This window comes from Pseudorasbora parva, chromosome 7, assembly GCF_024679245.1.
Source record: "Pseudorasbora parva isolate DD20220531a chromosome 7, ASM2467924v1, whole genome shotgun sequence".
In the NCBI taxonomy this organism is placed as follows: domain Eukaryota; kingdom Metazoa; phylum Chordata; class Actinopteri; order Cypriniformes; family Gobionidae; genus Pseudorasbora; species Pseudorasbora parva.
In genome coordinates, this window is record NC_090178.1 from 31,922,332 (window position 1) to 31,947,466 (window position 25,135).

The 25,135-nt window shown below is 39.5% G+C and overlaps 1 protein-coding gene across 1 annotated transcript in view; it reads right to left on the bottom strand.

The window, feature by feature from the left end:
- The window catches only part of chn2 (chimerin 2), an 82,075-nt gene that overhangs the window by 29,932 nt on the left and 27,008 nt on the right, over positions 1-25,135 (bottom strand). Inside the window, exons 2-6 of the mRNA XM_067449076.1 lie at positions 18,444-18,482; positions 12,443-12,498; positions 12,146-12,177; positions 10,987-11,100; positions 6,187-6,457 (exon numbers count right to left, since the gene is read on the bottom strand). Coding sequence (XP_067305177.1) covers positions 6,187-6,457; positions 10,987-11,100; positions 12,146-12,177; positions 12,443-12,498; positions 18,444-18,482 — 512 coding nt within the window. The remainder of the gene's footprint in view (positions 1-6,186; positions 6,458-10,986; positions 11,101-12,145; positions 12,178-12,442; positions 12,499-18,443; positions 18,483-25,135) is intronic.

Consider the following 25,135-nt stretch of genomic DNA (forward strand, 5'->3'; position numbering starts at 1 on the left):
TTGTAGCGCTATCCTATCGCGTGCAGAGGGAGTTTGAAAGACAACCGTTTATCCGCCCCTCGGATTGAGGCCTGTCATTGGTGAGTTTCCAGACCAAACATCTTGATGTGGGTCTGGCTTGTCAGGCTAGAGGAATCTTTTAGGATTAGCAAAATTTATCTCAGATGGCAAAATCATGGACAAAATGTCAGATCTGCATCTGTGTCTAGTTTCTGTGTCCTGTTTCCTGTGGAGTTTTTGTAGTTCTTTGTAGTTTTTCATGTTGATTATTCTCCCCAGGTGTTTCCCATTTCCCACACCCCTTGTTATCTCGTTTAGTCTTGTTTTTCCCTGTGTATATATAGACCTTATTTTCTCTGGTTCTCTGTTGTTTGATATCACGTTGGTGTATGCGGTTCCCTATTCTCTGTGGATTTGCTATTTTGTTTTGTTTAAAGATCATTTAAAGTTAATGAACACAAAATAGGTATTTTGTTTTATTATTAAAGCTACACTATGTAATTGTTCTGTCCGCTAAAGGGCGCCTACTCAAAACAAAGGCTTGATGACGCCAAGTTTGAGCACAGAACCTTGGGTCATGTGGTCTTCACCTCACAGTCGGTGGGACAGATTCGGCCTAGGACTTGGGCAGAAATCATGTTCATAGATGCATTTATTAACGTTACTGTAGTATGAAGCAGAGCAGGGCAGAGTGTTGAGGAGCTGAGCAAGACCGCTGAAGTGATTGTTGCGCAACACACAGCTTGTTAGCAGTGGGACTTTTATTATGATGGTAAACAATCGCCAGCATCATTTCCGCTTTTCCGGTCATGGGTATGAGGTAACGCAGCTCTGTTTATCATATTAGATACATTTAAGTGTGTTTAAAATGATGTTATGATATGACGTTACTCTGTGCGTTTGCTCATTGGCTGATGTGACTAATTGCACACTGTTAAAATTAAAGCGTTTCTGCCAAATAAAATGAAACCGAGGGTAACGCAGATGTGACGCAATTGACAGGCGACGCCCTCAGACGTCCCGGTTCCTTGGTTAAAATAGCAATTTTCTCACAATTTACAAATAGTTGGAAACATTTGGGATATTATTATTATAAGAAATCAAATGAACAAAATATATAACACTGGCGTGGTAGTTTTTTTTGATATTTTACTGCAAAAATGCTACACAGTGCACCTTTATTATTATATTATCTCCAAGTAATTTAAAATTAAATCTCTAGTTAATACCACTAACAAGGCTCAAAATAGCCTCACACTACCACGGTAGCATAATGAGGGTCTTTACATGCAAACCGAAGCATTGAAAACTTTGTAAGTGTACAAACAGTTTAATAAGAAGATACTTTATAAAGTACATTACGTGTATACAGACAGCAGTCATCTGGAAAAAGTCACAGTTCATCACTTTGCACAGTGTTCATGGCTCGACTGGTCGACTGGTTTTCCAAGAATTTCTCAAGAAATTTCTTACAAAGTTCTCAATGCTTCGGTTTGCATGTAGGGACCCTCATTATGCTACCGTGTTAGTGTGAGGCTATTTTGAGCCTTGTTAGTGGTATTAACTAGCATTTTCATTTGACTTATTCTATGCCCCATACACTCGGGTTATAAGCTAATCTATTTTTAGAGATAAAAGTCTTTACATTTGATTTGCATGAAAATGCATCCCAGAGAACGATCTATTCGGTAACCATCTGTTAATTACCCCATTTTTCACCAGAGTTGTCCTTTAAGTGCAATTCTTATTATGATTAGCTCTAGAATGCTAGTAAATGAAATAGTTTATTTTTTGTATTTTAGCAATTTCATGCTTATTTACTCAAAAACCATTGAAAACCAACATCTAGTTCAGCTAGCATAAAGAGCAAAACCATCACTGAAGTAAATACAGTAACTTACTGAGGTTCACACGTTTAAGATATATACTCAGAAGAAAATATAAAGGGATGTTGGGGAGTCATATACAGTGATGCAAGGGAAGAGGGAGATGGGGCGCACAGACAGTGTGAGTGAAAGAGCAAGACTTGCACTTTTTATCCTAAGGCAGATGGCTTCTTGTCTCCCAATGAAAGAGGCGCAAAAGCATAACACAAAAGAGAAACAATAAGGCCTAGTCTCTTTTTAGAGACCCCTGTATTGACAGAAGAGACACCATAGATGAGGAGACAGAAAGAACTAGGACACATAAAGTATGTACAGTACAAAAACACATCTTATGCGATACACACAGAGGGAACTGTGCTACATTAATTTAATACACTATTCAGTTCATTCAAAATACTAAGATACTGCCTATCACTGTAAGCACAGCTGTAATATTAGAGATTTTCTTTATCAATACTTGATCTTGGAGACCTTGTGGCTATAATGATTATAGATTCGCATTCATACTTTAAGAAAAGACATTTAAAAATGAAGAAAAAAAGATGAATTAAGTCAAAAGAAACCACCAATACACTGTGCCTGTGAGAGCCGTTATTATGACTAATTTGCAAGACAACCGCAGGAAAGTAAAAACAGATCTATCCAATCCTTTATTTTAAAAGCTGCAGTGCTGAAATATAATGTAAACAACAATGATAAATCACCACCAAGCTCAGCGCTAATTCTAATAACTGCGATCCATCAGCGGCGAGTGGTTTTAGGTGAAACTTGCCAGGCCAGCAGAACACTTTAGCGATTACTGTTATTAAAAGAATAGAGCCCTGTGAACTCTGAGCTGCGCAGATGACCAGACAGGCAAGGCGAGCGATTCATACATTTTAGCACACAAGATGACTGCCGTTATAGAAAGACACACCTCGATTCTGGTCTCTAAATGTGACAGTGACGTTAAAGGGATTTCAGTGTGTGTGAGGTCACTGTACAATTTCAAGTGAAAAAAATACCGTTTAATAATTTGATCATTGATGATTACAGTTTAGCCAGTTTAACAAACTAGCTAAGACTTACAGGTTGAGCCAATTATCACGAAAAGCCTTAAATATAGATAATATATTACATATTACCATAACAATTAAAACACAATCGAAGGTCACAAGACCAGAGCTGTTATTGTTAACTTAACCTATTAAAAATAATTTAAATAAATATGTTATATTCATAAATATTTAAATAAAACTAAAATTAGATTAAATATAAAAATTAAATAAATAAAAAACTTAAAGGTGCACTATGCAACTTTTCGTCCACTGGAGGGCGCCTATTCAAAACAACTGCGTAGTTTGATGATGCAAAGCATTTTGGGACATGTGCTCTTCACCTCACAGCCGGTGGAAAATAGGACTCGGGCAGAAATCACGTTCATGCATGCGGTTATTAACGTTACTGTAAAGCAGAGCAGGACAGAGTGTTGTGGAGCTGAGCACGGCCGCTGGAGCGATTGTTAAAGAAACACCCGCCTCGCAAAAACCGGAACTTTTATTATGACGGGACGGGACACAGTCGCCAGGCGCCTGCACTAATCCGCTCTTCCGGTTATGATTATGAAGTAATGCAGCTCTGTTTATCATATTAGATACATTTAAGTGTGTCGTAAATGATGTTATGACGTTACTCCGTGCGCTCACTTGTTCAAATTGCTAAGAGTAAAGCGCTCCTGCCAAATAAAACCCGAAACCGAGGGTAGCGCAGATATGACGCTATTGACAGGCGACTTCCTCAGAGGCTATGCTGAAACGTCCCGGTCCTTAGTTAAAATAGCAATTTTCTCACAATTTACAAATAGTTGGAGACATTTGGGATTTTGTAGGTACTCAACTGAACAAAATATATAACACCGGCCTAGTGGTTTTTGGATATTTTACTGCAAAAATAGTTAGTTAGTTAGTTAGTTAGTTCGTTCGTTCGTTCGTTCACTCACTTTGGAATTGGAGATACTCTCTTAGAAGTACAGAAAATTTAATCTGAACAAGTAAGTAACATGTTTGCCACTTTTGTTCTGACGTACTGAAAAAAAAAGCATTAAATCGCACTAACAACGTTGACTGAATCTAACGATCGCTTAGCTCATATCACATCAAACCATGCAATTGATATCAGTTAAACTTTGTTCTCAAATTGTTAATATTAACAACATCAGCATCACGTGACTGACTGTGTATTTAGTGTGTATTAGTGTTACCTGTAGATTTTAATTTCTGTCTAATCTTTTGCTTTTGACTACGGGTGACTCTCCAGTTGTTTCTGATTGTCTTTTGAATCTTTCTGGATTACAATCCAACATCAAAATGATAAGTTTAATTATTCATCTGCTGCGAGAAAAGGCTATAAATGATCCGCCACCTTCAGCCTCCTCATATGCGATACTACTGCTAGCCGGACTCTACTTTATGTATACATACGTCACATAATGACGCAAAGACCACAACACGCACGTCATGAGCAGCAGACTTTTATTATGCCATAGTCGCTGGCGCCATTTCTGCTCTACTTTAGATAAACATATTAGATACACTTGAGTGTGTTGAAAACTATGATATGACGTTAAAACCTCCATTAGTTAAAATAGCCATTTTCTCACGATTTACAAATAGTTGAAAACATTTGGGATATTGTAAGTCCTTAACCAAACAAAATAGCACTAGCCTGGTGGTTTTTGGACAGTTACATAGTTTTTAAATAAATTAGCAAATAAATTTAAAAAAAAGATTAAAAAAATGGCAAAAGCACATGACAAAAATTAAACAAAAAATTAAATGAAATTTGAATTAAAAGTAAAAGCTAATTAAAAGTATGAATAAATTCTTTAGTAGTGAATTTATATAAAATACTAAAATAACACTGATAAAGACACTTTTGTTGGGGAAATCTAGTAAGTATGCAAGATTTGTAGCTGCACTGTAACAAACAATATATCACAACAAATATTAAACTAAAATCATAACTGCATAGATATTATCATGAATCCCAGCATTATCAGTGAGAGAATACTGAAATACGAAAGTGAATGCCGGGCCGCAACAAAGCATATTTTATGATGTATATACTGTATGTGTATACAAATCCATTTTCACAGTTTGACAGCTTGTGGAGGCTGCCACCTAGTGGACATCTGAACAAAGCTGTGAGATGAAAAAAATTCCACTTGTTGAAGTGTGTCGAGTTGATTTTTTATTATTTCAACTCAATAGCCAATTCAAATTCTCTGTCTGGGGTCAGTAACAAATCCTTTATCTTCTATGTAAACTTGGCAGTGGGTGATAAACTACACTCCTTTGACTAATTCACAAATGTTTGATCATCACTTATGTTTATTTCACAAAGCTCCCATGAGGAGCTATTTCACCTCAAGAGTGAGGCAGCAGAATTCATAAAGAGGTAGCGGTAGACCTGACTGAATTGATAAAACTCTCCTGTCGGTGAGCCAGACAGCGTGTCTGATGAATGAGAGGAGACAACACAGCCATGGCATTATCTTTCATCAAAGATGCACACTCTGATGCTGAAACAAACTCTTCTCATCTTCCAAATGCACACAAAGAAATGATCCTTCTTATTTGCCTAAATACCATTCTAACAATGATCTGTGAACGATGGTGCCTGACACCATGATTTGTTGAAAAGAAAATGTGAATAATATGAAGGAAAAAAAATTAACTTAATGGATAAGGTGCCTGTGTTGACTCTTATCAAGAAAACCTTGATAATATCTACAGGCACATGTCTAATGACTCAGCGCCAGTGTCAATGTCCTATTATCACTACGAGCAGACACAGAGATGTGCATTTAGGATTAACTCTCTCCCTGAAGTCTGCATGTAAATGTCATCTCAAATACCAACAATGGCTCAAACAAAGGAAATTAATCAGTATTTACAGCATCATTGCTGGTTAGTGCTAGAATGTTCAATAACAAGCAAAACATGCCACATTTATCCTAAGTCTACTGATTTGCCTATAATTAACATACACAATGAAAACATAAGAGGTCCTAAAACAAAGTCCTGTGGCATTCCACACAAAAAAACAGTGCACTTTTATGATTGAGTTCAACAAAAATGGTCACAAATTCCTCATCACTATTTGGCATAATGACCAAGGTTATATTATAATGTCTTATGATTATGCAGTATATGATATCTTAAAGTAATTTATCATACATTGCTGGCACCCACGCCGTAACCTTTAGTAAAATGTGGTAAGAAGAGTATATAATCTGTATCTTAAGATTTATGCACCTTACCTTGTCATCCTGTTGGAAAGTAACTTTTTTGGGCTCAGAGCGGGTCCGGTTGAGTCGGTGAGAGATTTTGTCCCTCAGAAGAGAGGTATAGCCCAGGTGCTGGTAGATGGGGTTTGTAGTCATCTTGGCAATGTACTCGGCCGCTTTGGTCTCAATATAGAGAGTGATGAGACCGTCTGTAACCAGATCATGAACCGATTCGAAACGTTTCTCTCCCACAAAGTGCTTTCCATCATAAAAGAGTCGGTAGTTCAGGGTCTGGCCACCAAATCTGAGTGATAGACAAGTTGTACTGCTTATAATAATATAATATAAACAATATAATAAAAACAGTTTCAATGTATTTTGAGCATCAAATAAGCATCTAAGAATGATTTGAATGAGGATTATGTGACACTAAAGACTGTCGAGTAATTACTGCTGAAAAATTCAGCTTTGCCATTATATGAATGTGGCGAAGGGGGCGTGGTTCTGCGAGGTCTGCAGCGGGAGAGAGAGCACAGAGCGGAGCGGCAGGTAAGTAGGTCAAGCACAGATGACGAACACCTGTTTCTGATTGCAATGATTGGTGTGGAGAGAGCGCATTTAAGCCGCGGCCGGGAGAGAGTCGAGAGAGAGAGAGTTGGACTGGGACTTCGCGTGTTCTTACTACAGAGACTGAGTGATATACAGAGACTGAGTGATATACAGAGACTGAGTGATATCCAACGGAGCGATCCATATCGTGGAGAACCTGAGATACCACACTGAGAGTGTGTTTATGATTATTTTTGAAAGACTGAATAAAGAAAGCGAGTCCCAGTCAAAGCCGACCCCTGTCTTCTTCCTTCCTTAACAACGAACATTACTACACTGGTGCCGAAACCCAGGAAGGGAGAAGAGAGCAATGCAATCGCCATGCAAACTCCGCCGAAGACACCACTTACCGACATTGTACAATCGCTCGCCGGTCTTCACCAGGAGCACCATCAAGACCTGCTGGCTGTGAGGGAGGAACAGCAGAAACGGTTCGAAGCTCTCCTCACGGCCCAGCACGAAGACCGCAAGCTGTTCCGGAGCTGGATGGACCGGGAGATTCGGGCCGTTCCCCAAAGACAGACCAGAAACTCGGCCGCCTACACACCGCTAGCCAAGATGGGTCCCGAGGACAACCCTGAGGCATTCATTGAGCTCTTCGAGTGGGCGGCCGGGTATCGGGAATGGCCCAAAGCGAACTGGCCAATGCGGCTACTGCCTCTCCTGTCCGGGGAGGCACAAGTAGTCGCCCACCAACTGCCAGTCCAGAATCTCCTGGTCTACGACGACCTGAAGCGTGCCATCCTCCAAAAGGGTCGGCCGGACTCCAGAGTGGTTGATGGCCGATGGGAGCGGCGTCGAGGAAATCATCTACCGGGTGGCACTGGAGCAATTCGTGGCAAGGTTGCCAAAGAAAACTGCGCAGTGGGTCCAGTGTCACCGCCCGACGTCACTAGACCAGGCCATCCAGCTGACAGAGAACGAAATGGTGGCGTCCCGAGGGGTCGGCGAACCCCTACCATCTGCTTCTCTCTCTCTCTCTCTCTCTCTCTCTCTCTCTCTCTCTCTCTCTCTCTCTCTCTCTCTCTCTCTCTCAAACCTCTAAGCCTGTCCCTATGCCTAGGTTGCGCAGTGCGTTGACGCCACTGCCGGCTCCCCGATGGAGGTCGGGAGCCCCGACGGCACAAGCCGCCGGGTACCAGCCGTCAGCGAGCGGAGGGGGAGGAGCTTAGCATCCCGGTCTGCCGGCTTCCCGGCACCCGCTCTCTCTGCACCAATACACACCTTTACTGCCAGCCGCTAGAGCCGCGGGGAAACCTGGGCCGGCGTTTATCGATCAGTGTCCGATGATGGAGGTGGGGACGCTGGTCCGGGTCCCCGACGCGCCGCACGCCACTCCCGATCAGGCTGGCCTGTACCAAATACCCGTGAGTATCAAGGAGGACTTATCAAGCTTTGGTGGATTCAGGTTGTAACCAGACCTCCATACACCAAAGCCTGATTCAACCCGGGGCATGGGATAAGCGCCGCATGGTTATGGTGAGGTGTGTGCACGGGGAGGTGAGAGAATACCCGTTAGTGCCGATGGATTTTCTATTCAGGGGTCAAAAACAGAGTTTAGGTGGCCGTTAACCAGCACCTCCGGCATCCACTGATTTTGGGGACAAATTGGCCAGGATTTAATAAATTATTGGGATATTTGTGTGTATTTGTGTGTGTTCCAGGCGGCTCATCACTATCCGATGGCCGGGCATTTGGGGCAAACTGCGACACTAAACCGCCTCATGGCCCGATTTTTTTGGCCGGACATTCACGAAAATGTACGCCGGTGGTGTGCGTCTTGTCGTGAATGTCAGTTGGTAAACCCACCGGCCCAACCAAAAGCACCATTGTGCCCCCTCCCGTTGATGCAGTTCCCCTTTGAAAGAATTGGTATGGACCTCATCGGGCCATTAGAGCAGTCAGCCCGCGGACATCGCTTTGCATTAGTCCTAGTGGATTATGCAACGCGATATCCCGAGGCAGTGCCACTGCGTAACATTTCGGCGAAAAGTGTTGCAAGTGGGAGTGACTTCTTCAGGGAGTCTTTATACCTCTTTCGTGGTGCCCCAATGTTTCAGTAACCAGAGGGCAACTCCCCGTACAGCACGATCTTTGGTAGGCGGTGGTTCTCCATCCTGGAAATGTGCCTTGCCCAGCGAAGTTGTACCTTGAGGACCATGGCATCGATGCTAAAGACCTTCGCTGACTCAAGGACTTCAAGTTGACGATGAAGTCGCTCCAAGAAATGTTAAGGATTGTGCGAAGGCAGCACTGGTGGAAATGTTCGAGGAGTCTCAGGTGATGACGTTATGTGACCCAGGACTCCGCGCAATACAGGACGGTGGTCAGCACAACAGCTTTTTATATACTGACCTTTGTGTCTTTTTTGAGGTTGTTGTTGTTCCAGACACGCTTGTATTACCTGCTGAATGCACTGTTTGCCTTGGCCAGCCTGTTGTCAACTTCTTTGTCGATCCTGGCATCAGATGAGATCATGCACCCCAAGTAGCTGAAATGGTGGACAACCTTCAATTTTGTTTGTTCAATAGAGATTCTTGGTGGATGATACTCTTTTTGTGGTGCAGGCTGATGCTTAACTTCAATCTTCTTCAAGCTGACTTCAAGACCGAAGATCTGAGCAGTTTTTGCAAAACAGGACATAATTCGCTGCATAGCCGCCTCAGTGTGAGCAAGGAGCGCGGCAACATCAGCAAAAAGCAGCTCCCGGATCAGTAGCTCCATGGTCTTTGTGTGAGCCTGCAGACGCCTCAGGTTGAACACGCTCCCGTCGAGATGAAAGCGGGTGTATATGCCATCAGCGTCGTCGAGGTCCTCTGTGGTTTGCTGGATGATCATACTGAACAAAATGGTGAACTGCGTCAGAGCAAGAACACAGCCCTGTTTCACACCGTTTGCAAAAAAGGGCTGCGATAGGTCGTTACTGTATCTGACTTGTCCAAGCTGATCTTCATGAAGCTGGATGATCATGGTCAGGAACTTTGGTGGACAACCTAGTTTTCGCAGAATTTTCCAAAGTCCTGCCTGCTCACGGTGTCAAATGCTTTTGTCAGGTCCACGAAGGTGACCTTATTTTGTTCCTGGCACTTCTCCTGAATCTGCCTCAGGGCGAACACCATGTCTGTGGTTCCCCGATTGGATCTGAAGCCACATTTTGTCTCTGAAAGGTGATCTTCTGCTATCGCGGGTACCAATCGATTCAGCAATACCCTTGCGAGGATTTTGCCAGCGACGGAGAGAAGTGTTATGCCACGATAATTTGAACAGTCTGACTTCTCCCCTTTGTTCTTGTACAGAGTGATGATGACTGCATCACAGAGATCATGAAGTTTTCCCTTTCCATGGTTTAATGGCTTCCTCAGTCTCTTGAAATGTTGGTGCCACATCCAGTTCAGTTTTCACTGGTTGTTGTAGGATGCGGTCAATCGCTGGTTCTTGGACTGAGCAGCTAGCATTGAAAAGGGTATGAAAGTGTTCAGACCAGCGGTTCAGGATAGAGTGCTTTTCGTGGAGTAGTTTTTTCCCGTCTGCACTCTGCAGGGGGCTCAGGGTTTAGTACGAGGGACCATATACTGGTTTAGATCTTCATAGAATCCTCTGTAGTCACCAGTATCAGCTGGTCTTTACTGCAAAATTTGTCCACCACTCATTTTGAATCTCTCAAAACTTGCGCTGGAGGGTGCTGCATTCCAGCCGGAAGGCTGCTTTTTTTGGGGGATAGGACAGTTGGGCCAGGTGGGCTTTGTGTGCCGATCTCTTCCTAGACAGCAGCTCCTGGACTTCGAAGTTTTTCGCATCGAACCAGTCCCTGTTTTTCTTTATGGAGAATCCGAGGGTATTTTCAGATGTTTGCAGAACAGCAGTTTTGATGCAGTCCAACAGCACTTCTGGAGCTAGAGGCTTCCTTTAGCCTAGACCGTAGGCTCTCCTGGACAACTGCTCTGACTGCGGCAGACTGAAGGCTGTAGACCTTGAGCTTCTTCCTCGGGCGGCCACCAAATTTTTAATATCCATTTTTAACATTGTAATAATATTTCACAATATTACTGTTTTGACTGTATTTTGATCTAATCATCCTTGTTTAGCATAAAAAAATCTTAACAACCCCGAACTTTTCAATGGACAATTATAATATAATGATGGATGGATGGATGGATGGATGGATGGATGGATGGATGGATGGATGGATGGATGGAGAAAGGATAAAAAATAAATGGCATGTACCTCAAAGCGAGTGTGTAAGTTCCTGGTTGTCTCTGACTCTCTCTGATGATATAAGCACCTTCTGTCCCCGCCAGCAGTTCATCTGCCCGCTCTCTGGAAATCAGACCATGGAACCTGTACAGAGATACCATGATTTACCCTGGTGTACACACACAAACACACAGCACGTAATTTTGTGATGCTTACATATTCACATGCGCACACACCCTAACTCTAATGACAACATCAATCACAGTCTTTTTCTCTGCCCTTCATACACTCATATTAGCACCCTCACACATCACTACACAAAATCAATGAGCACCACCAATGGTCTCAAATAATAAATTCTGCTAACGCGCAGCAAATTTCATAGTAACACTTTACAATATGGGTGCACTAATATGCATTAAATAATGCTGAACTAATGCACAGATAATCACAAATGAATGTATGACTATGACCCATGAAGAACTAAACCAGTTATTAATGATTACTGCATCAGCGACTAATGAAGATTCTATATGATTAATAGATTAAGTAATGTATGAATTGCTATGAATTAAATGCGTCATCATGTATTAATTCCCTAATAACATATTATATTAACTACTACAATGGTCAAAGCTATGCACTTCAACTTCCAGTTGTCTGCTTTGATCAATCATTAGTTCATGATTTGCAACGGTATAATTGTGTTATGACTTTACTTGTTGTAGCGCATGACTATTAACTAATTGTTAAGTAATATGTTATTGGTTAAGGGTTTTTTAATTCATTTTGAATTAGTTCAAAGCTAGTGATTAATTAAAGCATACAACTAACACATTAATTTACACTATTACTTAATAATATATGTTATTAGGGAATTAATACATTGTGATACATTTAATTAATAACAGTTTATTGATTACTTCATCTATCATTCAGAATCTTCATTTGTTGCTGATGGAGTAATCAATAAATGGTTTAGTTCTTCATGAGTCATACATTAACTCATAATTAACTGTGCATTATTTAAGCATGCATATTAGTGCACACGTATTGTAAAATGTTACCAATTTCCCTCGCATACTTGAAAGAAGGGGGTAAAAAGTAACTAGACAACTACTAAAAGTAATATGAGGAATGGTAATATTGACGCTTTGCTTCATAAGAACTAAAATAGTTAGACACTCACTCTCTACCATAGTATTTGGGTCTGCTTTCCATCTGCAAGCCAGAGAGAAGAACAAATGAGAGAGAAATACATTGAGAAATACAGTTTTCAATACAAATCACTCCATCAAACTGGTCATGAGGGGGTTAAATACGTTTTTCTAAGAGGTAAGTCTTTTCTATCAAGATGAGCATTTTGTACACAGGGAGACAGTCAGAACATCAGCTCCAGTGTTTAGTAAAAGATATGCAGACTGAATCAATATGAGTCATGTTTGAAAAACCTTGGGAGTGTTTACACACATTTTCCAGTACTTACCTCCTGAGGACATGTGATCCTCTTTGGTCTTGGCGCTTCTTGTTGTAATTGGTACACTGACGAACAATAAAGAAATATGTTTTTTTTTTTTTTTTCAAATGAATGTTTTTATATATTAAAAATAAGAAAAGGTTACATTGATATAGAGTCTTTCATCATGAAAAGCAGTTCAACAGGAGGAATTCTACAGCATATTTTACCTCTAATCTTTATAATGCTGTGGTGAGATGTTGGTATATATAGAGCATGTCAAAACACAGCATTCTCGCTTAGACATTAATTCATTTGGTCTAAGCTTGAGGACACACACCCACTATAACTGCTGTCAAACTAAGCTACAACGCATTATAAAAGTGGATTAGGTAATGTTGCTAAAGCTATTGAAAAATGAACACTGCGCAAGAGGAAAGCAGATAAATCAGCACCAGCAGTTGGTCAATACGGGAAAGGAGTACATGAAGGGCCAGTATTTAGCTGAAGGGGGTTTAAGTACAGATGTTTCGATTGTGCCTATTTGTTTGAAAATGTAGTACAGAGAATGGAGGGTAATACCAGGAATTCCTCAGGTTATCCTCTCCTAAATAATCAGCTTGCACAGGCAAGGTCAATTTGCGGTCACGCAACATTGCTTTGATAGTGAGTTACTTTATTCTCAATGATAAAATTTGGGGATTTTGAATTTCAAGTCATCACCAAAGTGAAAATGCACCTGTATCTCCTATACAAATAAACCGACCTTGTATCTACAAGGTGCTGAAGTGCCCCTCCAGCTCTCTCTGCACCTTTATTATTATATTTATTTAGACTCGGAAAGAATCATACAGTTTTAGGATTTGGAACACTTTAAAACAAAGAAAAATTGACGTAAAGTGAATTAGAAATACACTACATTGCCAAAAGTTTTGGGACGCTTGCCTTTACATGAGTATGAACTTTAAAAGGGTCATGAATTGAGAAATCAACTTTCCCTGAAGCTTTTGATATGTATAAAAGTTCATGGTAATATAAGTTTCAGAGCTGCAGCGCTTCATTATTAGTCAAAGAAATGCTTTCATGGACACCAGGGGCCTGTACCATGATGGCAGTTTAACAAACTCAGGGTTACAGGATTAGTTTTGAGTTGACAAAACCAAACCATTGTATTAAAGCTTTGTTGGTCCCATGATGCTGATCATCAGCTTGCTCTGTCAACTCAGGCTTTGATCCTGAGTTCAGGAGTTTAACAGTGACATCAGTAGTGAACAGCCAATCACACGCTGTGGAACTGAGATTCACTTCTCGCGAGACAACCAGTGAGATTAATTTCTCTCTTCTGCAGAATATTATATGTTTGAAAAATATTAAGAATAAAAAAAATACACAGCAAGAAGAAAAGCTGTCTATGAAAGGGGACAATTTAAAGAAAAAATAGTATACGTCAATGCAAGTAAAAGTTATAAAATTAGTTTACTTGATATAGAGAAAATTGAACATGTAAGCTCAGTAAGCTTCTTTAAAAAAAAAAAAAAAGTTTTATTTATTGGTTTTAAAGCTTATTTATATGACTTTATATAGGCTATTTATATTATTTTTAACAAAGTGCCCATTGATGATTGATTAACTAAAATGATAAATGTGTAATTGATTAAGGGTATATTACATAAATTATATCTAAATCATTCATAATTATTTATTTTTTTATAAATAAGCATTGTTAAAAAAGCCAGACGCTTTAGTCTTTTGCTATGTAGTGACCTTTAAACATTTGCTATGTAGTGACCTTTAATTTGGAGCAGAAACAGGGGGAGTGACTTTATTGCATCAGAGGTGTGTCACTTTACTCACAGCTGATTGGCCCAATTTCAGTTTGAGATATCTTATCCAGAACATAACCTGCCCTGGAGCAGGTTAGCTGTGGAACCTAAGTTACCATGGCGAGGAACACAGCTAAAAGCCAAACCACTTTAATGGTACCTAAAACCCAGGATTGACACAAACTAAGCTTAAACAAATCAGGCTAGCCAGCTAAACCAGCTTCATGGTACAGGCCCCAGGTTCAGGAAAAGATTGATCTCAGAATATGCCAACCCTCAAAGTCATTGGCCCTCATTTATCAATCTTGCGTAGAAACGGGTGTATATGTTGGCGTAAGATTATGCTTACACTCCTCTCACCGCCTGATTTATGAAGCTGTGCGTACCTCTGCAATTCAGGTGTACGCAATACTTGCCCTTGATAAATCCCGCGGCTGAAAACGATCGTCATTAGAATAACACGCCCCTATATATTCAAGTCTCTGCCTCCCGCACGCCCTCATTTTACGCCATGGATAAACAGAAGACGGCAAAGAAACGAAACTTCTCCGACGTGGAGATCGGGCGCGCTCAATCATCTCTTTAGTCCACTTAGTCAGGGCACTGATTAGGACATAAGTCAATGGGCTGACTCCCTGATCAGTGCTCTGACTACTGAACTATTGAGATGATTGAGATGCGCCCATCGAGACCCTCACCAGGGAAGTGGAAAAAAAACCCGAAATTGTTTTATTTGGGAGTTTAAAGAGTGGGATTAAAGGCGCTCACAAAAACAAAATATGGACCCAAATTACGAGTAGCTACTGTTAGTGTGGGGGTTGAGAAGCGCACTCCAGCAGTTTAAATAGCTGTTTGGATGATAAATTACCATCACAATGCATTATTTTACAGCACGTTTTGAAACAATTAGCATTTAATTTCGTATCACGGCACATGTATTGGGGTGTACAATAGTGATGATGATGTGATGTGGAGTAAGATTCATTCACACTAATAATTACATGACAATTTGTAAGATTCTTCTTATTATTATTATGATTATTATTCTTAATGACGCTTGTTATTTAGAAGAAAATGCCGTTTTTATTGATTTTATTATTATTTAAAAGAAGAAGGCCATTTTTATTATTTTGTCAGTCTGAATTATTTTAGTCCCAGTCCTTGCGCAGCTGCCGGGCCAGGCGGGCCTGAAACGTCAGATAAAGCGCACATGCTCGCGACTGGAGGAATACATATGCCTACAGATCAAACACTTTGGTAAAGTCACACAAATTAAACATTGATATTCATGTTACACAAAAATAAACACTAAATGTTGTTGTTGTGGTTTTTAACAGTGGGTCATATAGCATATCTTGTCAGTGCGTTTTGTGGTGTTAGGAATTGTTTTTCGGCGCATTTTCACACTAACTCAAACGTGCGTACACCACCTCCTGAGCTGGCGTAGGATTTGAGCATGCCGTACGCCAACGTCCATATTGATAAATCTCAAAGTCACCGTGGGTTTGGGTGTACGCAAGGTGTACGCTGGAAATTTGGTGTACGCACTTTTGATAAATGAGGGCCATTGTGTGGTGAAACACCAACCTCAACATAAGATGAAAAATGCCTGATTCTGTAGCCACGCCCACCGACTTGTGCCACTGACATGATAGACCCGCATAGAACTAAAACAGATACAACTTTTAAGGCAATATACATGCCGCATAAACTTTTCACGCACTGAAAAGTGAGCCTTAGAATGCGCTGACTCTGCTCTGTAATTTTATGTGGCCTACCACTTCGTGGCTGTGTTTTTCCCATTTGTTTCCACTTTGTTTTAATACCACTAACAGTTGACTGTAGAATATTTAGTAGTGAGGAAATTTCACAAATGGACTTATTGCACACGCGGCAACCTATCACGGTACAACACTTGAATTCACTGAGCTCCTGAGAGTGACCCATTCGTTCAAAAATGTTTGTAGAAGCGTCTGACTGCCTATGTGCTTGATTTCATACACCTGTGGCCATGAAAGTGATTGAAACACCTGAATTCAATGATTTGGAGGGGTGTGCCAATACTTTTGGCAATGGATCAAAAATGTCTGTGTGTTCTTGAATACATCTCTTTTATGATGGACATATATGATCTGAATTAAAATACTTAAAAAAATGTTTTATATTATTGGAGTGGGGGCGTAAAGTAATAAAAAAGCAACTATCCTTATATCATAATTAAGAGAAAGAAAGAAATGAATTATTGTAAACAAAACCTTGGGTAGTTTGGCATAATCATTTATTATTATAAATTAGAAAAAAAATTAACCGCTTGACTGTTTAATGTAATACTTTGATTTAAGTTTAATACTTTGATTTGTCTGCCAAATGAAAGTATTGTGCAACAAACATACAGAGGCAAAAAAAAACATAAAACATCAAAAAATTATATCATAAAGAAGGTCCCTACAGATCCAGAAACCTCTTCAAATGGTCACTGTGATTTTGCCATGTAAGACAACAAAGATGTTGATCCAAATGTCGCACTTGGTGAAATTATATTCACCCTCTGGGAGATCATTTGACCTTTTAATGACAAGGCAAGATTAGTTCAGGTTGTAAAATGTCATGTGCATGAGGTGACTCCCTTAAAACATGCATAATGAATAATGGACTCTTGGACTTTTGGCAGTATATTATCAATCTGAACCAATTAGATCTTTACTGTGAGGAAAAAGTTTATTATTTAGCATTTAGATCAGCGTGAAGAGAGCAGCGGGAGTGAAACGATCAATAATGTCTCAAAAACAGCAGCAGATGTGTGGGGGTACTTCAGCTCGACATGGACTTGACCTTCTCTTGATGACTTCATTAAAATCTGCTCATCATGGAGAGCAGATATTGGCTGCTGCAGTCCGAGAATCTGGACTCAGTGCTCAGATTTTTCCTCACAGGGAGCAGGAAGGCATCTAACAGCAATGCCAAGTTTTTGTCAAAGAAGCTCAGAACAAGCAGTGGGTTCTGGACAACGTCCACCAGAATGACAAGGATGGGGCCTGCTCTAAAAATACTGCACAGTGGGAGTGAATGCAAGGGAAACAGAGTTGAAATGTGGGATTGGCTAGAAAAATATGAGATAATGCTCACGGCCCAGGAAAACCTTGACAGGAGAATTACTCCTTTTAACAGACAAAAATGCTACCACATTCAGGTTAATGGAAAAAAATAACTGCACAATGAAACTAAATCTGTCCTGAATATTGCAATGCATTATTATAATGTTGATTGAAGCATAACATCTAGATCTGCTTACATTACATGATCCGATTTCCTTTTACAAGTTTTTAATAAGCATTGCCCATTATAACCAATCACACAAGTCTCTGTTGAGCTTATCAATGCAATGGCCAATCAGAGGCATTTAGATTATTCATCACAAAAAAACGCTGGTGATTTGTTAAAGGGTTAGTTCGCCCAAAAATGAAATTAGCCCATGATTTACTCACCCTCAGGCCATCCTAGGTGTATGAAGGGAAGCAATGTTTTTTTGTAAGAAAAATATCTTGTGTAAGAGATTAATTTTGTAGTGTAGACAGCTCCAGTGATTATAACCTGAGTTTTTGCGAGAGTGCATAACGTGCATTTGGAACGTTCTTTGTTTGCTTTCTGTATTCATTCCCATTGAATAACCATTTTGTTTTCCATGCTACAGTAATAAAATAACCAATGTGATGTCTTGATATCCGAATGCATAAAAAGCAGTAAACTAATTCATAAACATTCTCAGCTTGTTTTGTTTGTGCAGCCAGAATATGACATGCCACAAATGTACTGTTCTATAGTATTTCGATTGATTGAAGTAATTGTTTAAATTTAAGTATGATATAAAATACAACACAGATACATTTACTAATATAGGTATAGGTACTTATAAAAATAATTCTTACAAAAGTGGAACCCCCCAACCCCCCATCCCCCGAAATCAATTCCAGAGGGCAAATATTGCCCTGCAATTGAAAAGTTAATTTCTGACCCTGGTTCTTGTCCACTTGCTCTATGCCAGACCACATTCCCATGATGCAATATTCTCCTGTTTGAAACCCAGATCATTGTATTTCTTCAGTCGAGTGTGTTTTATACTAGTTGTTAGTGTCAAGTCAGCCAACTGGATCTAGTCTTGAGACATTTAGTCAATCTGCACATGCATAATGTATAAAAAAAATACTTACAGTAGGATTTCCATATCGGTGGCTGATAATCTTCTGGATCTACAACAAAAAGGATAATAAAAGAGTTAGGATGTCTTCCATTGTGATATATGAACATGAGTTAAAACAATTGTCTCTTGTTTGCATTTTCTCACTCATAGTTCACCCAAAAAAGAAAATAATTTAATTATTTACTCACCCTCAAGTTGCTTCAAACCTGTGTTAATTATTTTTTCCCCTGATGAACATAAAAGATATTTTGAAGAATGCCAATAGCCAAACAGTTGATGGACCCCACTGACTTCCATAGCATTTTCCCCCCAATACTAGGGAAGTCAATGGGGCCCATCAACTGTTTGGTTCATGATTTGGTGAACATGATTTGGTTCACCTGTTTGGTGAACATTCTTCAAAATATATTTTGTTATGTTCAGCAGAAGAAAGAAATTCACACAGGGTTGGAAAAACTTCAGGGTGAGTATAAAGGATAAAATAATTTTTGGGTGAACTATCCCTTTAATACGAAACTTACTGTCAGCTTTGAGAGGTCTGTAATAAGGTTAATATATTGCTTCCTTAATGTTAAGTTATTCTGTAAGCTGTTATGCGTAATGTGCATGGCTCTGACAACATAATCCTTCCTCTACAATGCCCTCGGGATACATGTTAACACTTCTTTCATTTAGTTCCCTTGCTCAAAGACAATAAATATACAAATGTGTGTTTAACACACTCATACAGCAAAAACACACACACACGTTTTTGTAATTTAAAAAAATTCAATAAACACATTACCAAATTAATTATATTATATGCAAATTAATTAATCACAATTAGGGACGTTAGACTATTTAGCAAACAAAATCATTGAATAAAAATTGAATATAAATTGAATAAAAAAATGGTTTTGCTTTCTTTTACATTCTGGTCTATTTTGTTGTGCTACAGCAAGTTGTTTTTTAACTTGGGCCAATCAAAACAGAGCAATAATCTGTTTCCCATTTTCACATATTAATACAGTATAATTGAGATGAGTGTGATGAAGGTAAACTGATTTGCAGGCCATCCAGGATGACTTAATAAATAACAGAAATTGATATAGTAATAAGGTGGAGTTGGGGTTGTGGAAGGGTGACAGAACAATTGCCACAGAAATTAAATAATACCGCATTTATATACTATTGTTATTGACATGATCCTCAACAAAACTTGTTTCCACCACAGAATAAATAATAAAAAAAAGGTAATTGGTAGTTTCTTATTTCTTTAAGTAAGAATTGTTTAAGTCAAAGTCTATACCTGACATTATTTCTCACAATTGTTTGTGAGCTATAAACACGCATTTCTGACTTTTTGTCTCAAAATTGCGAGTTATAACTTACAAATTGTGACATAAACTCGTAACTGCTGGGACAAAGTCAGAATGGTGAGATGAAAAGTCACAATGACTTAGCTTCCATACCATTCTATATATAGTTTGCAACTAGAAATTAGTTGTACATTTCTGTTATCCAAATGCTTCAGAAATGCTCTTCCAGTTAATGCTTGACTATCGAACTTCAAATATTATTATGGTAAATTATTTCAAAACTAGGGTGAGATAAATTAATGGGGAAGCAGCCCCTCTATAGTAAGCTAAGCAAGTAATTTCTCAATGGAACGCAAGTCAGAGCCTGGCATGGTTCAGTACAGCTGGATATGGAGGTTAATTTGCATATATTATGCATACTAATGGCAATGGCAGTCCTGTCCGTCTAAAACATCTTAAAACAATATATTATTTCAAACATCTCAACGACTGTTTAATATGTTAATTTAATACAGAAAATTACTTAAAATATATGCAAGAAAAAATAACACATTTAATCATGCCCTCCTGAACTGTATGCAAATTATGTAAAGCAATTTATTCTGAGCAATTTAAGCTAAAAGTACCATGTAGTATAGAGCACAGCTAAACGAAGTGCACCTGTACTTCAAATCTCTCTCTCTCTCTCTCTCTCTCTCTCTCTCTCTCTATATATATATATATATATATATATATATGTATATATATATATATATGTACACTTTTTATTAAAAAAAAAACTACTTGCAGATAATATATTAATAAAACAAAAGGATACTTAAATTTACTTAAAAGTACACATACATCTCTTTTGTTTTCTTTATACACTGACGATTGTCGGAGTGCTTTTGAAGGAAGACACATTGTTAAATTTGCAGATGATTCTGTAATCGTGTCTCTCCTTACCGAGTCAGATGGAAATCATGGTCCAGTGGTTGATCACTTTATTCAATGGTGCGAGGACTTTTTTTAAAATATAAATACTTCAAAAACAAAAGAAATGTACATTGATTTCCTCAGGAAGAAAGCTGTATCTGTGCCACCTGTTTTCATAGAGGGACATCATCAGGTAGATGTGCATGGTGGTGAAAGACTATAATTGACCACAAGTTAAAATTTGAATCAAATACTGATAGCATTAGAGGAAAAGCTCTTAAACATATGTATTTTTTGAGGACACTCCGAACTTTTAATATGGATGTTTCTTTTATGAGAATGTTCTACTCCTGTTTTATTGAATCTGTCTTAAGTTTCTCTATTATTTGCTGGTATGGTAATTTGAATGTTAGGAATAGGAGTAAGTTGAATAGTATTGTTAAAATGTGTAGTAAGATCATCGGGACTGATATAAGGACCATTAAACAAATTTATGAATATAGGGTGACTAGGAAGGCACAGTTAGTCCATTCAGATGTTACCCACCCATTATGTACTGAATTTCAAATGCTTCCATCGGGTCGGAGATTTAAACTCCCCCTGTGTAAATCTAACAGACACAAAAACTCCTTTATACCTGCTGCTATTACTTTTCTTATGATTTGTTATGAATGTGTGTTATTTGATGTGTGTTATTATACAGTGTTGCTATACGAACATGTACTTATGCTGCTATCTGCACAAGAATCGCCTTTTAGGACAATAAAGTTATAAAGTAATACATTCCCTTTAAAAATTACAATTTTGCAATTTAGTGCCTGAAAACATTCCACAAAGTATATTCTTTTTAAGTAAAAAATGTGTAATGGAATTAATTCAATGTGATTAACTTTGGTTGATTAACTGGAACATCATGCTATTAATTTTTAAATTGACTGGCATGCAGCCCTCAGCAATATTAATCTATAATTCATGAATTATTACCGATCATAAGGTAAATAGTATAAAATCTGCCAAATAGGGCATTAAATTATGCACCTAAATCTTTCTCTGAAGTCCAAATACAAAAGCCTGAAAGCATCAAAAGAAAAATAAATAAATAAAACAGGACTTTCAGGAATAAATCACAACAGTTCCTCTCACAGTCTAGCCAGACAGGCTTCTAAAAAAAAATCAATATTACTATGTAAAGGAGGCCTGACAGAAACTGCACAAACCCATAAACAGAAATTTGGCAATAAGACAAAGACACTCATTTCCCAATGCATGCATGTGTGAGAAAAACAAACAAGACTCTGGTGCGGATCACCATTTGCTAATACAGATAAGGACCTGAAACTCTGATCATTAATGGAAAGATTACCAAAAAAAAAAAACACACACAAAAAAAACATTGCATCGTAAGCAATGACACACTCATTGTGTGTGTCTGAGTTTAGAGAAGTATTATACAGCCTTGGAAAGTGTGTGAAAGTTTATGTGTGTGCAATGACTGCATGATCTTGTGTTTGTGAGAGAAAGACAGAAGTAGATAAGAAAGACAGAGAGAAAAGTAGTAGCGGTTACACTTTATTTTACAGTATGTGCAATTTCAATGTACTTACTCTACATACCCACTGTAACAACAACGACTAATGAGTTTAATGTCTCGGGGAATAATTAACTCAAAAGGGATTTAATATTCAATATTCATGAATTTATGAATATAATTTGCCAGTTGTTCATTACGTATTAAAATTTTCCGATAGGGAAAATTGTTTAATTAAATACAAGTAACCCTTTATGGAATTGCTTGAAATTATCCTACTAAGTTTGTCCTGCAAATTAGTTATAGACCTTTCAGATCAATTCTCAATAAAGGGTTACTGCTTTACGAGCGCATAAGAAACATTAACTTTACTGATCAGGATAAGTTCAATATTTCAAATGGTCATACAGTTTACTTTACTAACATAGTAGCATAAGCAGTTAGGTAACGTTTAGATCGCAAGTTTCATTGACTTCGTGTATGTGGCAGAATAACAGATTCAACTCATTAAATGTCTTTTGAAGGTTTAATAAACACAGACTAAAAATAACACTACAATTCACACAGAAAGTACATACTAAATATGCATCAAGAGAGTAGAAATATAGATATTAACGAAAGAATACATAAAAGAGAATACTGAATAGACTGAAGTTAGAGAGAGATAAAAGAGAGAGAGAGAGACAAAGAGAGTGAGAGAGAGAGAGAGACAAAGAGAGTGGGGGAGGGTGAGAACCACTGCATTTAAATGCAGTCCATTTAGAACCAGCTTTCCTTCAATTCACCAGATACGACCTTCACGGAGTTAATTTATCCCAACGGGAGAATAACACACCCTCTTTACAGCAGTAAGAAATAGAATACTTGCATTCTTTTTGGTTTCGTTTTGGCTTCTCGCTTGTGTGCATGTGTGTCTGCGTGTCCGGCGGTCCGGCGGTCCTTTCCGAGGTTGGGAGGGAAGCGGCTGTTTGCTTTAGCGATGCTTCGTGTTCTTGAAGATCGGATTGTAGAAGAGAAGATTTTTGGAAGAGATGAGGCCTGCTTGGAGGGCCTGCATTGGTGGCCTGGCTTGAGTGCCAGCCCCCCCCCCCCCGTGGGTGTTGGCTCCCACAGGAGAGAGAGGAGAAGTGAACAGAGCGGAGTAAGAGAACAAGAAGAGGGGAGGCTGTCTTCACTGGTCTTTTAAGGTCTGGAAATAGTCCCACCCTCCAGGGTTAGACTTAACCAATGAGAGTGTTGGGATTTCCCGGCGGGAAATTCCTCAGCAGACTTTATTGCTCTTTGTTTGAAGGTTCGACTCAGTGGGTCTCTGAGTCTTCATACTATAATTAATGCAACAAACACACACTGCATTTTCTGAATAATTGATATACATGGAAGCATCAAGTGTAAGTCGTGAAGTGAGCATTAATTTGATAGGAGACATGACATATATGAGGTTATCTGAACTAGTACTTTGTTAAGACACAGACAAAAAGATGCAAAATACCATACAGAAGAAACATTTTACAAAACAATTATGTGTTTACATATAATGTCCTGGGGTGCATGTTCATCTATAGATGGTTTGTCTATAATTTGAGGCAAAAGCTCTGTGTCTTAAGCTCTTTGTGTATAAGACTTTCTCCACATTCTTTCCGGTCGTAAAACATCTTATCAGATGGTTTCCAGGGTAGCTGTTGTGTTGGGGGAAGGTCTGTCCATCAGCACAACTTTCAAAGCATATTTGTTAAATGTAACTGGCGATTGTGTGTTTGATTCGCCTGAGTCGCTACATAATCCCCCCTTTCGCTAGTTGTTGTCCCTCCTATGGACAACAACGAGCGATATCAAAGATTCAGGAAGATCAGACACACCATAGCCATGTTAGGCTCCAGTTGTTTGTGTCTCCTGAAGTGATGGTCGTTCCATGGCAGATAAGGCAGACAGTAGCCCAGTTCAGGTCTCTGTGCTTGTGCAGCAGGTGTCGAGGCAGCAGGTGCCCTGACGGTGCGTCACCTGTCATCCAGAAGTCCGTTTGTGTGGTGCAGGTGTGTTGTGGGCTTTCTGCAGCCCTGGGTGGAACCATGTTCCTCGCAATGGCCAGTCAGTCCTTTAGGTCTCCTGCCTAGGAAGATGGACTGTGCATCTTGACACTTTTATGTCCTATGCTGACTAGGAACTTTTCCAGAGGGTGCCTCGCATTGTGGCCAGGCTGGGTGCCTTCTGGTGATCCACTTTGGTTTCTCTGTTTCAAAGTTCAAAGTCATTGGGGTTTTGAGAATCCCTTCGAATCCCTTGTGTTCGTTAAAGGCCTTCTTTCTCAAATCACATGCATGACATAGTGTGGGGCTTGGCAGTATTGCCTACAAGGTGACTACCTGGTGTTGGAGGAGAAGGTTCTTGAAGCTGGTATAAGGTTAGGCAGAGGGCTTGGGCTCCTCCCCCCTTTTGCGTTTGTGTGCAGGGCTGGAGGAGCTTGCGCTGCTGATGTGAAGTTCCGGAGAGTACGTCTTTCTTTTGAGGATTCATTTGCAGTTGGTGATCAGCAGTCCAGGTTGCTCTCTCAGTACGATGCCCGAGGCTGGACCCGGCGTGATGATGTCTGGTGATGGCTGGCCTCTGATTGTCTGGAGGCACAGGAGCATGATCACGGCCGCGTTTCTTAGGCATTTCCAGATCTGTTGCATGGCCTCAGTAGTGAAGTGGATGCCTCTGTCTGAGTTGATTCTCAGTGGCAATCTTGACAGGAAAAAGATGTGATTCATCAGGTGGTATGCCGTGGTCTGGGCGGTGTCGTTGGGTGCTGGTTGACACTCCACCCACTTGGTAAACTGGCACACCACTGTGAGAAAGTACTTTTTGCCTTTTGTGGACCTGGGCAGGGGTTCTACTCGGTCGATTTGTAGGTTTGACCATGGGAACGTGGTCCCTCTGTGTTGCAGTGGGGCTCTGTGGTTCGGGTTTGCTGGTTGGAACCGG